This window comes from Cydia pomonella, chromosome 2, assembly GCF_033807575.1.
Source record: "Cydia pomonella isolate Wapato2018A chromosome 2, ilCydPomo1, whole genome shotgun sequence".
NCBI classification, from domain to species: domain Eukaryota; kingdom Metazoa; phylum Arthropoda; class Insecta; order Lepidoptera; family Tortricidae; genus Cydia; species Cydia pomonella.
In genome coordinates this window covers 16,161,051-16,177,875 of record NC_084704.1, presented here as the reverse complement: position 1 = coordinate 16,177,875, position 16,825 = coordinate 16,161,051, and the positions used below count along the sequence as shown (strand labels likewise).

The 16,825-nt window shown below is 35.3% G+C and overlaps 1 protein-coding gene across 1 annotated transcript; it reads right to left on the bottom strand.

The window, feature by feature from the left end:
* Nucleotides 1-3,765: 3,765 nt before the first annotated feature.
* LOC133530411 (uncharacterized) lies at nucleotides 3,766-12,677 on the bottom strand. Its single transcript, XM_061868321.1, has 4 exons — nucleotides 11,279-12,677; nucleotides 10,727-10,808; nucleotides 9,737-10,324; nucleotides 3,766-3,791 (listed from the first exon to the last, which is right to left on the bottom strand). Exons 1-4 carry the CDS (start codon nucleotides 11,336-11,338, stop codon nucleotides 3,766-3,768), a joined length of 756 nt encoding a protein of 251 aa, XP_061724305.1. The 5' UTR covers nucleotides 11,339-12,677.
* Between the last annotated feature and the right edge of the window lie 4,148 nt (nucleotides 12,678-16,825).

Below are 16,825 nucleotides of genomic sequence, written 5' to 3'. Positions count from 1 at the left end.
AATTTACGATTGCCTTTGGGCCTCAGTCCTTATGTAACTTTCGGGTTACTTTTGGTCATGTTACTTCTAGAGTTTATTTGTGAAGTGAACCAAAGCAGGTTTTAATCACATAGTTAGCCGGGAAGGCAAGTACACAATCATAGATATAGGTAATTTCAGTCATTTAGTTCACGCATGCTTTGATAAAGGTGACAATAGGATGGCGACTGCACCAGCATTACTGTTGCAACGTTACTGCTGCAGCACTGTCAATATCCTTGATAAAATAAGTAATGGATTGAAAATACAAATTGCAGCAGTAATGCGACCATGAACGTCACTTAGTTTACCAAAAAAAAAAACAATGTTGTCAATGTAATCTGGATCAGCCTAGGCAGAGGGGGCACCAAGATCTAGAAATGCTTAGGGCATCAAAATTTCTTAATCCGGCACTGGTCTAATTCTTTTTCCTACTTCTCTACTGTTATCTGTCATTTATGCATTCATTAACACGAATATAAGAACATGCATAAAAGGTTTCAAGAAAAGTCTATATTGTCTATTCCTCATAAAAGCTCTTGTGCTTTTAATCGCTGTAACGTTACTGCGATTAATGGATACCAACCTAACAAAACCAAAACGAATACACCCGATCTTTTATGATATGACGCCCAACGAAGCTCAAGTCATGGATATTGTGTTCATAAAATAAACTCTTCAGAGTTATCTTAGTACACTGTTCAGTTGTTATGATTGATGATCCACCGAAAGGGTTGTCTCCGCGTGCATTATCACGTAAATGACGGATGACGTCTGGCGACTCGATATTGCCATTATCGGAGCTAATTGACTAAATAGCGCAAGATAAATTAGGCAAGTATCACGGTATTATAAGGAAGGATTAGAAAAGGGTTGGTTTTAGTATAGTTTTATCTTGTCTTTTTCTTTAGACTTATAGCTAGGTATATTGTTTTTGTTGTGATAGTAGCTATTTACGTAGGTTGTTATTTGTTTCTTGTTGGTCTATTAAATTTCATTTAATAATCCGTAACCGTCCATCTTCACTAGACTTAAGTCTACCGAAACTAACCGTGAATCATTCAAAATTGTTACCGTGCATCTTTTGCATTTTACAAAGCATGATAAACTTTTATAACTTAAAGTTAAGGCTTGTAAATTTAATCGATTTTCACCTACTTATTTAAGTCCTGTGGTCAAATTAACATGGGATTTTGATAAAATATAATTTTTTCATTACGCAATTTTAAGAATACCTATTTATAAAATTACTGTGATACGTAGACAAACCCCAGAAAAACATGTGGTAACTATACCCGGTCACAAGTTTTCTCAACATGCTACGTCGTCATGACGCGGTATGGCCGTAATCAATCAATTCCATTAACATAAAGTTTCCTTATGAAACGGGAAGATTAATATTGCAGCCGTGACTGGCTGGCTAATCGGCTGAATGTATCTACCGCTTATCGCGCCATATATCTGCTTAATATATGACCAACGTATTTTAGGTGCTTTAAATGAACGACTGATAAAAAAATGTTTTTTTTTTTTAAATTGATGTGCCGCATTGAAAATTGCGAGGCGATAGGTAGATTCACGAAATCAAGCTTAAGAGAAAATACAAGGACAACAGCCTAAACATATTTGGATTTTACATGATTTTCAAATTATAATCTTTATACAAGTACATCATATCCTCCGATGCTATCGCCTTTACCCCTTATAGCTACACCATAAATAATGTTTTGTATCGTTATCGACGTAGAACCACATAGGACAGTTAACGTTTCCTGGCAGATTCGGGAGGTTGACTTGCTACACGATCGGTGCTCAATAAATCATTTACGCTCGCGTCATCGTGACGCGCTTTTTACTAACACGCTTTTTCCGTTTAAGTTCATAAGCCGACATGGAATCACTTCAAGTTATGGCGCTTTAACAATTTATTGTTTTTTATTTCCCCTTATTTATGAGGATATATATAAAGTTTTTCTTGCGTAATCGTTAAAAGCTTTGATATTAATTGCACAAAAATCCGATTTAAATAGATTGATAAATAAATATTATTCCCACAGTAAGCTTAATTGATGATGATTCTATCACGAAATTTGGGTCATGTGATTAAGAAAAGAAGTTTGTGTTATTTCATACAAATTATGTTTGAACTGTTCGTTATAAGGTTATACCCTAACAGTGGTATATCACTCAATTGAGCACTCGGCTTTTGATTGCCCCAAGCAGTCGTTAAAGTACCTACAGTATTGAGCTAGAAAAAGGGAAACCGTCATTGGCGCCAATGTACGTAGTATAGTCGGTTCCCTAACATAAGTAACCAAGTAGCCATACAAGTTGTTACTTAAGTTGGGGCACCGACCGTACTATAATGTGTCGATATTATGTGACTCTAGTGTTGACATATTGCATTTTGACCTACGAGAATTTCTAGTTTATATTGTAGACATTATTTTCTTAGCTTAAAAGTTAGTATCGACTTGTAGCGCCATCCTTTAAATTAAATTTTCAACAGGGAATTAAGCTTACAAAAGGTTCGATCAAAGCAGGCTTGGCTTCCCATTACCGATCAGCCTAGTTCCTTCCTCGGCGCCATTCATTCGCTCAAATAGAGAAAGTGCCAGGGACTATGTTGATAAAAAGCGAGCCGTGCCACTGACAAGCCTAAATATGTCGCTGCTGGTTTAATAGATTCTTTACTAGTTTTTTTACGCTTTAACGACCGTATTGGTAAGGTTATGTAGACTTTAAGTATCTCGTGATTTCTAATGGGTAAGTTAAATGTCAATATGACTTCATCTGTTTGAGGACACAGTGAAACATATTAATATTGTTGGCTGGACAAAATTCTGCATACATATTTCTAACTCTCTATTAATTATGTTACTTTAAATAGAGCGTCATCGTTGATTGCTTAACGTTTGATAGACATTTTAGTAATCATGTACAACCATACATACATACATGTGGCCGTCGCTGCTCGCACTGTTAGTGCTTGAGAAAGGAGACCTAGGCTCTCTGAAACATGTCACGCAAGTGACTAAAAACACGTGAGTGTAATCCGTAGAATTAGTTTAATACTCATGTACAATTTATAATAAAAACTTTTTAAAAGTACCTATATGATACCTCTCGAAATTACGCAACATAAGATAAAAGTTAAGTTGCCTAACAAGATTTAATATAATCTGGTAAACGGTAGTGATACAGATAAAGAACATTTATAAGTTCCTTATAATGTTGTTTATCGTTTTTGATGACAGGACTTAATTATATGCGGCGGGCGTATATGTAATAGTCGGATTTGTCTATATATTATGTCGAACTATACCTACATTCAGGGATCGTAACTGGTATTCCAATTTTAATAATGTCTTTCTTTAATACCTACTTTATATTTTTCTATTTTTATTTGAAAATGGGTATTTATTAGCCTCTATTAATAAATTAATGATTAAAGGAACAAAAAGCGTTACGATTTACGATCTATCGAAATAATTAACCAGTTAATTGTATTAAGGAAATAACGGTATCCGACTCCTGCCTGCTTTTTAAATGATCACGTTCATGCAAAAAACAATACATATATGGTTGCCTTGCAAACTCCTAGAAGTGCGCATAGCCGACCTTTTAGAAACATATACATTCCTTTCTTATATAAACATGCAAAAATATATAACACTAAAACAAAAGTCAGTGTCCACCTACATAAGAACAAGTTTAACTTCACGAAAGTTCGTTTTTCGACACCGCTTAGGAGACCAACACATCCATTAAGTCTGAAAAAGTGGTTGAAATTCAGACTCATGCAATATACATCTCGGCGGTTTTTGCTGCGCGACGGTTTTTGCTGTGCTGTTTTATAACAGATAGACGGCGAGTAGCCTGGGCACTTTTTTTTGCGAAATATAATACTTGAACCTTATTCACGATATAACGTGGTACGTTTTGAACTAAAAGTTGCTTAAAAGGCTTTGATGGATTCAAAATAAGTAAATGAGTATAATTGTTGACACTTGGCTCTATGAGCAAAAAGTAGACAGCACAACAAATAGGAATGTATATTATGTAAAAACAATAATTATACTTACCTATATATTAGGTTTACGGGTATTCATAGATAAACACCCAATAACAGTGCTCAAATAAATTATAACTCAACTATTAAGAGGGAAGTATACCATGTGATCATCCATACAAAAAGAAAATATTTTATCAACTTCTTAATTGTTTACATTCTTGATGATTTTTTAGTATGCTATTGGCACAATGAAAAACTAGGTTTTCCTTTTTTCAAAATTTACAAAACAATTTTTTTTTATAAAAAATGCGAAACCTATATAATATAATAAACCTAGAATATATTATCCTGAAGCGATCGACATCAAAATCAAAGTGATTTGTTAAGATTTAGTTTGTGGAAACTGTTTTCTCCCGAAATGGAATTTCATAGAATTATCGTTACTTCGTTAGATTCAAAAAGCTCTTCTTCTCTCTTAAGGCTGCATTCAAAATTCAAAATTCAAAAATTTATTCTGTCATGTAAATCAATTAATTTATCATGTAAATCAGACATGTTCGCATACCTACGTCAATCGAATCATTCAAATACAACAGTAAATAAGCCCTGAGGGCCTACCGCGAAAATCGAAAAATCGAATCACCAGCATATTCGAGCCATAGAGCGATTTTCGTTTTTTCTACTTCGCGGTAGGCCCTCTGATTATAAAGTAATAAATGCGATAAAGCAGCATTTGCTAAACTTTGGGCGAAATTTGAGTGGGCCCTGGAACATAAGACGATATACCGACCGATCGGGTTAACAGCCGCTACTAATAATATTTCATGCTCTCTATCTAAGGCGGCCAAGAGATGGGTCTTGAAATTGGCAGCTTTTGTTAGGTAGGTCGGTTTCCCAGGGACCTTGATAACTATTCTACGCATAAACCCGCGAATATCTTACGTCGTCGACGGCGGCAGAAAAATTGACGTGACTTATCTCGCATTTTTACCCGCTAAGCTCGGCATGTATTATGGATGGAACGCTGCCCCCGGGACTCTACATTTGCGGTAGATTTCCCACAAAAAGAGTAAAAAAATGGACTTGAATAACCACTTAGCGTTGCATAATGTCCGAAGTTAAGCAGAGTCCTGTCATCGATTACTCCAAGTAATTCATTTTATATACTCATTATGTACATTCTAATATATTGATTTCATACATAGTCAATACCTACATTTGGTAGTTAAATACATGTGTAACTGTTTATCACTTGGAATCTGATGAATTACGAAGGAATCAGGTTGCAGGCATGCAAAGAACAGATATTCAGATAATTTTAACCAAAAACATTGATTTTACATATGTAAAAAAACAATGTGTGGTTGATCTAATTTTAATTTGCCATAAAAGGTGTGTGCTTTTTAACCGACTTCAAGATTTAAAAAGGAGGAGGTTATCAATTCGGTTGTAAGTTTTTTTTTAATGTTTGTTATTCCATAACTCCGTCATTTTTGAACCGATTTTGAACATTATTTTTTTGTTTGAATTTGTATATATACAGATTGGTCCCATTTTTGTCAAAACTCAGTTCTGATGATGGTATCCATGAGGAATCGAGGGAACTCTTCAAATGTGAAAGGCATACATATATAGTGATTTTTGTATTTTCTTTAACAAATAAAGCATTTACATTTAAAAAAGTGACATTTGATGAAGTGAAACTGCTGATGATGATCAGAATGGAACTCTTCAACGAGGCGTACACGTTTGGCGATTTGTCCTCTTCGCTGTGTTTGTTAAGTAAATTAGATTTCCAAGACAAATTTTCGTCAAGTTCGAGTTCTGACGATGGAGTCCATGAGGAATCGAGGGAACTCTTCAAATGTGAAAGGCATACATATAGTGATTTTTGTATTTTGTTTAACAAATCAAGCATTTACATTTAAAAAAGTGACATTTGATGAAGTGGAACTGCTGATGATGATCAAAATGGAACTCTTCAACGACGCATAGTACACGTTTGGCGATTTGTTCTCTTCGCTGTGTTTGTTAAGCGAATTACATTTTCAAGACAAATTTTTTTTCAAGTTTGAGTTCTGACAATGGGGTCCATGAGGAATCGAGGGAACTCCTCAAATGTTAAAGGCATATATATATAAGAGGCATATATAAGAGTTCTTAGTATTTTCATCAACAAATCAAGTATTTACATTTGTAGAAGTGACATTTGATGAAGTGGAACTGCTGATGATGAACAGAACGGAACTCTTCAAGGATGCATAGTTCACGTTTGGCAATTTGTTTTCAAGGCACATTTTTATATTTCTATCCTATTTAGTTTTTTTAATAATTATCTTGTTCTTCATTTCATGAATACCTCCTTTTCTACATAATTAGGCGTAGGACGCTGTCTTTTTAATTTCATTGTATGAAATCCAAAATCAACAAAAATCGTTCTTTCATCGGTCTCCCTCATTGAAGTCGGTTTTTTTTTCTTAAAAATTATACATTAAACAATGGGCTCGCTGCACTTTAAACCATATCTTATTCGAGTTTAAGTTACAATTATTAGTTATGTTAGTTACGCTTCGAATATTCAAGTATATTTCGGCATGTCACACTGAAGCTGGAGAATGTATTATGCATCCCGTCATCCCCCTTGACCCCTAAGCCGTCGGTCGGGGTTGCACCGCTCACTCCGGGGTGGACAGATGGACGTTCACGCATATCCTAACATTGTTGTGAATTTCGACGTTTGAATACGAATGCTTAGGGGAAGGAACGTTCGTTTCTTTTGTTTTCAAATAAACGCGATCTTGTAAACTCTGAGCTCTGGTATTATTGAGATTTATGGATGTTCTTTGCTATTCCAAAAATATTTAGCTCTAATAGAGTCGTAAAATACGAGTAGGTACTAGGTACATATATGATATCGATTTGGGTTCAATAAGTGTGTAGCGTTCGCACAAGTAAAAATTAGTAAGTACGTCATTTTATAAATCTACTTGGAGAATACAAAATGCGCTTTTTAAGTTTAAATGAACTTTTATTCACTTTTATATTAAAAATTATTACAAAGGTGATCGCGGGACGTGTCGTCGGTTCGGATCGAGAAAAGAGGAGAGCGAGTTGCCACATGCAAATTATAGGGCAACTACAAAATATGTTGCTATACAGAAAAATAACTTAAGCTAAGCTTACACGCTATATGTTTTGTATTAAACATAGTTGGGGCCAGGCAATTACATAAAGGTAAAGATTGGACCCGCCAACAGGAATCTAAACATAAGAGAAGTTATTAAAACTACAATACAGGTAAAGGACATAACTTAGTTATGGCTCTACGAAATATCTTATTATTAATTTTAACATCAGCTACCCTTACTAATCCGTCCCTACCAGGGAACGTTTTTACTATACGAGCCATTGGCCAATTTAATGGAGAGGTGTTTATATCCTTTACAATTACCAAATCACCTTCCTTTAAATTAGTTTGCTGGTATTTCCATTTGGGGCGGCTTTGAAGTTGGGTCAAATAACTTTGAGACCAGGTTTTCCAGAAGTCTTGCTTAATTTTAGTGCACATTTTCCAAAATGGAACCCGATTTACTGAAGTTTCCGTGAGATCAATTTCTGGATAACTTGTTAAGGCTGCGCCACAAATGAAGTGTCCAGGAGTTATATAATCACAATCATTAGAAATAGCAGAAAGTATAGGTCTACTGTTCAAAATTCCTTCAATCTCTATGATTACAGTGTTAAGTTGTTCATAGGTCAAACATAGATTGCCTACTATTCTTTTGAAGTGGTGTTTTACACTTTTGACGCCACTTTCCCAAATTCCTCCAAATGTTGGAGAATAACTCGGTATCCAATTAAATGTTATGTACTTGTCTGAGCAATATTTGTAGACAGAGTCTCTACAATCTTTGGAGGAGAATAGGTCATACAAGTCTTTTAACGTATTACAAGCACCTTTAAAGGTTTTTGCATTGTCACAAAATATATTTGTGGGCATGCCACGCCGAGAAATAAATCGTTTAAGACATGCTAAGAAAGTTTCAGTCGTGAGATCAGAAACAAGTTCTAAGTGAATCGCTTTTACAGCAAAGCAAACAAAAAGCGCAATGTAGCCTTTAGTGATAATAGGTTTTCTAATGCGAGAGACCTTTACGTTAAACGGACCGCAGAAATCGATTCCTACATGCTGAAAGGGTCTGCTCTGAGTGATTCTTTCTTTAGGAAGATCTCCCATCAACTGCTTTGCCGCTTCAGCTTTCATTCGTATACATTTCATACATTTATGCACTACCTTTTTTACCTCCCGTATACCATTCACAAGATGATGTCTCTGAGATAGAGACCCTAATACTAGTCTAGCGCCTGCATGCAGAAGTCTCAAGTGCTCTCGTTCTATAATGAGATCGGTAATAAAGGAGTTTTTTGGAAGTATAGATGGATGCCGCTTGTCATAAGACAGGTTCTCTGCATTTTGCAGTCTCCCCACGGCCCTAATTACACCGTTTTTATCTAGAAACGCTAATTGATCACCAATTGACACAGGCTTATTTTTTGAGAGCAAGACTAATTCTTTACCAAAATGCTCTGCCTGTGTGCAACGTACAATCTTCGTCATAGAGTCACGCAATTCCTTTGCAGTTAAGTAACTGCTTGTAATTTTGTTGTCTTTGTTCAAGCAGTTATTATAAAATCTATACATAAAACCTATAACTCTTTGAAGTTTATTGATGTTAGAATATTTTCTTAATAAATCCAGAGGCTCTATATTTGTGGTATGGCACAAAATTCCCTCTACATCGTCAGAAGACGCATCAAATGAAGCGCCATGCGAGTCTACATGTGTCATGAAATCGTTATAATTAAATTCTTCAGAATTTGCATGTGTATAATTTACATCACAAAGACTAGGCGAACCATGCCACCATAGATCAGACTCCTGCAGCTTATGCGGTTCAACGCCCCTTGATAATAAGTCAGCAGGATTATCTTTTGACCTAACATACAGCCATTGTGATTTTTCAGTAAGCTCTACAATTTGTTTGACTCTATTTTTTACATATACAGTACTTTTTACTGCCTCTGTCTTGATCCACCACAAAACAATTTGAGAATCACTATAAAGAAATATTTTATGAGGAACTCTATCATTTAAAATCTTACTGACTCTACCTACCAATTGTGCTAAAAGTAGAGCAGCAGAAAGCTCCAATTGAGGTATAGTGTGAGATTTAGAAAGTGGGGACACACGGGACTTGGAACATAATAAGTTCACTTGAACCGAGCCATCAGTCATAAAAACTCTTAGGTAGAGACAGCTCCCGAAAGCCTTAAGAGATGCATCGGCATATCCTACTAGCTCTACATGTGATACCAATTTAAAGTTAACACATCTTTCTATTTTGATTTGACCCATTTGCATTAAATTATTTAAAAACTTTGACCAGTATAGGAATTGTTCATTTGGGATTGTAGAGTCCCAATCTTTACGCATAGAGCTATGGAGTTCTTGCATGAATAGTTTGGCCACCACAATTACTGGGCCAATTAAACCAAGTGGGTCAAACATTTTCCCTATAAAGCTGAGAATTTTTCTTTTTGTGTTCAGTAATGTTGCCTCATCAATTGCAGGGCAAGAGAAACTCAATTTATCTGAATTTATTTCGAGTGTAAGACCTAAAGTCTTCACTGTGTCATTTTTACCTATCTCTACACTATCAATTTGTCTGTGCTCAACTGGTATATCGCTCAAAACTGGAGCATGGTTCGAACACCATTTATGTAATGAGAAACTACCTAATTTTAGAAGCTCCACAATTTGCCTTTTCAGCTCCTGAAGTGTCTCCACATCATCAGCACCAGTCAGCACATCATCAACAAATGTATTTTTATAAATAGCCTGAGCGGCCAAAGGAAACTGGTCCTTATGCATATTTGCTAGCTCCTTTAAAGCTCTTGTAGCTAAAAATGTGCTTGATTTTAAACCGTATGTAACAGTTTGAAGCTGCAAGCAGTTGATAGGGTCTTTGGGCGAATCGCGCCATAAAATGTTTTGAAGTCCGCATTGATGTTCATTTATAAAAACATTGCGAAACATCTTTTGAATATCACAAGTTAAAATAAATGGATAAGTCCTGAACAAAATAAGAATGTCAAAGAGCTCACTCTGTACAACAGGTCCGTTCAGCATGACTTGATTCAGCGATGTCCCATTTCTAGATCTCATCGATCCATCAAAGACCACACGATGATGTGAGGTTCGACTTGACGGATTGAACACGCAGTGGTGTCCTAGAAAAAACACAGGACCATTTAAATCATAACCCTCTATATCAACTATCTTTGCATGTCCTAGTTCCAGGTACAGGTCAATAAATTTTTTATATTGTTCAAATAGCAAAGGATCATTTTTGAACCTTTTTTCTAACGTTATGAATCTATTATAGGCAACAGAAAATGAGTCACCTAACTCTAACTCTTCCATGGGGAAAGCTAATGGCATATCAACATAAAATCTATTGTCTTTTACTGAAACAGAGTCCTGGAATATTTTTTCAGCTTGTACAAATTCATCATTTGTAGATTTTTCCACTTCAGGAAGTTTTTCAGAAAGCCAGAATTGCTCCATTACATTTTCCAATTTTTCACCATCAGATATATTGACTAAATTTGTTACAATATTACATGTGGTACCTTTTTCAGGAATACTTCCTCCGACAATATATCCTAACATGGTATTCTGGAATACCGGTCCATTTTCAGTTTTTATGCAACCCTGCAACAATATTTTAAAATAGATGTTGGCTGCAAGCAACAGAGGAATATCACTTGTCATGTAAAATGTGTCATCAGCTAAAGTTATATTTTTTGGAATGTGATATTTAGATACATCTAATGATCTTTGAGGCAGTTTGGAAGTAATTTCATCACTAATATGACATTTCAATATTATTTTAACATTATTTTTACATGATTGAATAGTCAAAATTACATACTCATTTACTTCACATAGTTGTTTACGGAAACCAATAATATTGTTTGGCTCTATTACAGGTTTTAAGCCAAGCCTGCTTACCAAATCTGACCTTATAAAACTGCCTTGAGATGCAGTGTCTAGTAATGCCTTGCATACCACCTCTTCATTATTATTAGTTAGTAATTTGACTTTTATGGTTGGCAGCAAAACACCACTATCTGACACACAATTTAAAATAGTATTAACAGCAATTTCAATTTCAAACTCACCAGTATCAGATGATAGTGGCTGCTGACTGACATCATTATTTGTCCTGGGGTTGTCCACATTCACATTGCGCTCCTGATGCAGCAATGTGTTGTGGCCCTGTTTACACATTTTACATTTAAAACTAAATTTACATTTACCATCATGATTATTAAGGCATACATTACACATTTGCTTTTCATTTACATAAGATTGCCTTTGAGCTGTAGGTAACATTTTAAATATGGGACAGTTATATATCTGATGGTCTTTATTAGCACAATACCTACAGGGCGGCAACGACTTCGATACCACATTTGTGACCTTAGGTATTGATTTATGAGTACCTTCATAGCAAGTACTTTTATTATTTAAATGTTTGTTGGTACCATCATAGTAGGTACTATGTTTATTTTGATGACTATCTTCGAGCGCTATAGCACGCTTTTCTAAATATTCAATGAAACCAGCCATAGTAGGCATGGTATCGGAGTCCCGGTCTAACTGGTAAGCCCGGTGTGTGAATTGATCTAGCTTACGAGTCAATATTGATATTAAAAGCATGTCCCATTTATCAACGGGTTCATCTAAATTTTTTAATGCATGCAACTGTTGATTAATTTGTGAAACAAATGTTCGTATGGAAGCCGCTGTGCCTTTTTGTATACTAGAAATATCTAATAATATACCTATATGGTTTGCTACTAATCTAGCCTTGTTCTCAAATCTCTTTTTTAATAATTTTATTGCTTCCTTATATGATTCATTTATCAATGGTAAATTCAAAATAACCGCCAACGCATCCTCCTGTAGGTACTTTCGCAAATAAAAAAGCTTTTGCACATCAGATAGTGAGCTATTCTGATCAATGACAGCTGTGAATAAGTCGAAAAAAGGTTTAAATTTAGTGAAATCCTTTCCATCGTAAAAGGGTATTTCGATTGTGGGCAACTTACATGTGGATGCGTTGTGGCACTCCGCAGTCACTTTCGTGTTTAGCATTTTAAGGGAGCTATTAATTTTGGCTAATATAGAATAATATTTGTCTTCAACCTCTCCCACCTGTTCACCGTCGTTCTCATCAATGCTAAGGATGTCCATTTGCACCTCTTCGTAATTTTTTAAGGTGGAAATGAGCTTCTCTTTACGCGCCTCTAATATATCGGCGCTGGCGGCTGCCAAAGTTTCTGGATCCTTGACAAAACTGTCGATTCTTGTAATGGTTTCTTTGCACTGTGAGCGTATAACGCGTAGTTTTTTTAATTTATCCATATCGCTAGACATTTTAATGTTTTTTATTATAACGAACGAAGGCACAAACACTTTTAATCGAATGCACAAAGACGTTGATAGCACTTTGTTTTGATTTTTATTTACGTCAATGTCAAACGTGACAGTTGACACAAAATGTCAAAAACCGCTGCGAAGTTCCGCAAGATGGCTGCGGGTCGCGCAAACTTCACTCCTTATTTAAAAATGAGGAATGGCGGTGGTCGAAAATTTCGACTTATACCGAGTTACTTGCGGTTTTTGATGATGCTCTTTTCTCCAATCCGTGTATGATTTTCGTTCTATTATAGATAGAACGAAGTTGCAGGCCAGCAGTGCCAGCCTAGGCACCACCACGACGAATTACCAGCCGGTATAGACGGACAGCTCGCACATGGCTCGCACACGCACTTGCCGCGAACACTAGTTTGCCGAAATATCGAACACTGATTAACTTTTTTCACTGCAACGAAGGACCACTTGCGCATGGAGAATACAAAATGCGCTTTTTAAGTTTAAATGAACTTTTATTCACTTTTATATTAAAAATTATTACAAAGGTGATCGCGGGACGTGTCGTCGGTTCGGATCGAGAAAAGAGGAGAGCGAGTTGCCACATGCAAATTATAGGGCAACTACAAAATATGTTGCTATACAGAAAAATAACTTAAGCTAAGCTTACACGCTATATGTTTTGTATTAAACACTACTAATTAATAGTATTTTAATTTATAGCCACGATTTCGGTGCTGTAGAGGCACTACATGTTGGTATTGCTGGTAGGATACATTTGTATGTAATATGAGTACGCGTATCGATTAGTTCGGCATTCCGAGCAATATGTATGGAAATGAGCGATATCAGAAGCTTTACGGCGTTCAGGTCGTTTGGCGTAATGAATGGTGCCTTTATGTGCTGTAACGCGCTGCGCCACGCTTTATAGCGCTATGTGAGATATTGCCGGTGCAACATTGTTATCTGTTTATTTATTACTAGGTATATGGTCATGAGCTGCTGCAATATGATGAGGTGCTGCATTTAGGTCATTCGTCGTAGTAAAGTAAGTAAGTAAGTGTTTTATTTGTAAACATAGGTAGAGTTACATTGGTCGTCAGTTTATATATGTACAGTTTCACTATATTTTGCCAAACGGCGTACAAAAACATTAAACTTAATACTAGAAACAAAACTATCATGCTCACAGAGTACGAGTAATTATGAAATCCTACTTACAGCTATGACAATTCAATAATGAATATCAGGTACATAGGTAGTTTATAAGAATTGAAATTGTCAAAATATAAAATATAAATTTGTATCATTACATATAATTCATAAATATTATGTCCATTAGATGTCTATAAAAAAAAAACAAATTGTTGTATACATATCATTCTAAGTCATCATTCAAATAATCAGCAATGGAATAATAACATTTATGAATTAATAATGTCATTAGCTTATTTTTTAATTCTAATATATTTAGTGACTTAAAGGTAATCGGCAATTTATTATATATTTTACTGGCCAAGTAATACACACTTTTTCGCAACAATGATGTTTTTGCAGGAATTGTGCAAAGATTGTGTATATGCTTAGGTCGCAGATTTCCGTGAGAAATATCAAGATGCTTTTTGAACAAGCTTGTATTGTTTTTTACAAATATTATCACTTCAAAAATGAAAAGCGAGGGCACCGTCAAAATTCTTAAGTCTTTGAAATATGGTACGCAACTGTCGAGTGTTTTGAGGCCACACATTGCTCTAATGTACCTCTTTTGTGCCTTAAAAATTAATTCTCTATTTGTGGAATTTCCCCAAAAGATAATACCATACCGCAACTTTGAAGCTACAAAACCATGATATGCTACTAAAACTGCGTGAGGACTTGCATTTTTGGATGGTATATGTAGGGCGTAGGCATACTGACTAAGTGTTTTGCACATTTCTTCCGTATGGGCTTTCCAAGATAAGTTTTCATCAATTTGTACCCCTAAAAACTTTGTGTCGGTAACAGACTCTATACATTGACCTTCATATTTGCAGCAAATTGGAGGAGGTATTTTTCGTTGGTAGAAATGGATAATTTTAGTCTTATCTAGATTTATCAATAAATTATTTATATTAAGCCATTTAATTATGTCAACAATTGTACTATTAATTTCGGATTCATAGTGATCAATATCTTTACATTCTATTATAACGGTGCTGTCATAAAAAACTGTTTCCTTTTGACAAGTATAGGTTCTCAAAGTGCAAAAATAATGATACCGGTTTTACACACAGTAATAAATAAAATAATATATAACCACAGTACCCTGCGAATCCAGCGATAAAAGCACATCGGTAATTGGAAAGAAATTTGGCTAATTTCGCCTTTGTAGAGCGTTGTCACATACTGTCTATGTGACGTTTATCAATCCTTGTATCAAAGAGTAGATTAGGTAAAGTATATCCTTGTACCTATATATAATTTAAATTTTAAATGTCATTGATTTGACGTAAACTAATAAAGTCCATAGGGTGCAGTATTTATGTGATAGGTAAGTATGCAACGATACTTAATAAATACGATGGTTGATGATGGATGGTCGCCAGTGTTCGGATATTGTCGTAAACAGTCAATTATCTCTTTCCAAAAACCGATATACAATATTTATCGCCGGGTACTGTATAGAAAATATGGTTTTATGCCCTGTTTTGTGCTGCTTAACAATCTGACTGTGTGGCAGGCATTAAATATTTATTATCAACACTTTTTGGAGATGTATACCTACTTTATTATAAAAGCACATTAGTAAGTGAAAAATGTGGCAGCACAGGCATTCATTTTGACTCCTCAGAAATTCTCTTTGATCAAAATCAAGTAGATAATATTTAAGTGCCTATATAATTAATGCAGCCAGACATGTGTGAACAAATTGCAACAATTTGGGAACACGTTTATTTTTCTCACGAAAACATCACGAAAAGCTTACTCTGTGATGGAAACACGGGGGTAGTTGAAAACATAGCTTGTTTTTTATGAGGCAATTATTAGCATATTGCGACCAGTCGCCACGGGAGCCGTGCGGCCCCCCGTCGGCAGATAAACATGTTTGAGAAAAAACCGTCCGGATTATGTATCACGATGATTGTATGTCTTTATGGGTTTATTTTAGGGGGGTGCTTTGGATAAAGTGGGTATCATTTAACTGAGTAATATTTTTAATATATAACTTTAGGTAGCATCATACCTTTATTATTATCTTCCTAAGTGGAATCTTTTATTTTGAGCTATTTCTCCTCTAGCATTAACTATGGTAATAATGGTAGAGCTCATATTATTAATTTTATTTTTATTTTATTTCTTGGGAAAACTTACAGCTAATGTAACAAAATAGGTTTCGAAATAAAAACAGTAAGCCAATCACAAGTTACCACAGGTAGAAACTGCATAGAGTACATGACGTGCGAAATTGCAGAATTAATAATAACTATTATATTATAGAGATATAGTTAATATATTCTATAGTTATAGTTGTGTTCTATGTTATAGAGATAGAGTCTGTCTAAGCTAACGTTACAACTAATTAAATATAACAAAATGAGGGATGCCATTACAAACGTCATATTTTTAGAGACATTATAGATCGTGTCATTCACGAAGACGCGTGCCTTGACTTGATGTATCATGTTATCAAAGGTTAGAATTGACAAATCTGCGCGTCATCCTGAATGATACGAACTACAATAATGACAATAGTACACTTTGTTTGCAAATGGCATGCCAGCTTGGTCTGACTTCAATATTAACTTATCAAAGAATATTAAACTAGAGAGTTAAGGTGAAGTTCGGGTCAAGAGACAGCGCTCACGTCAAGTCCGCAGCAGTAATATTGCCACAGTAATGCATCTGTAGTAGCCATCCGAATGTCACCTTTACGTTTTACATAAGAATATGGATTAACTGTCGTTTGTCTTGACTGGAATATCAATAAGACTTAACTTTTACTAATTACTAATTAGGTAGCGAACATTATAAAATGTTATATTTCGAAAATCTAAACCTGTAGCACTCTACTTTGAAAGAATAGATCATAGCACCCCGTCTGATAGTTATTGTCTTCGCCGTTATTGGTATTCGTACATTTAATCTTAATAAGTGTTCAAAGCTCATTCTAAGTACAGTTACATTGTATTTTGTGTATCTGCGCACGCACTGGCTTGCACTGCCGCTAACCAGGGCGCAAGCCTAAATGATGCCAATTCACGGAAGCTTTTTGCGACGTTATGGAGTTCCTTAGTATGATAAAGTGAACG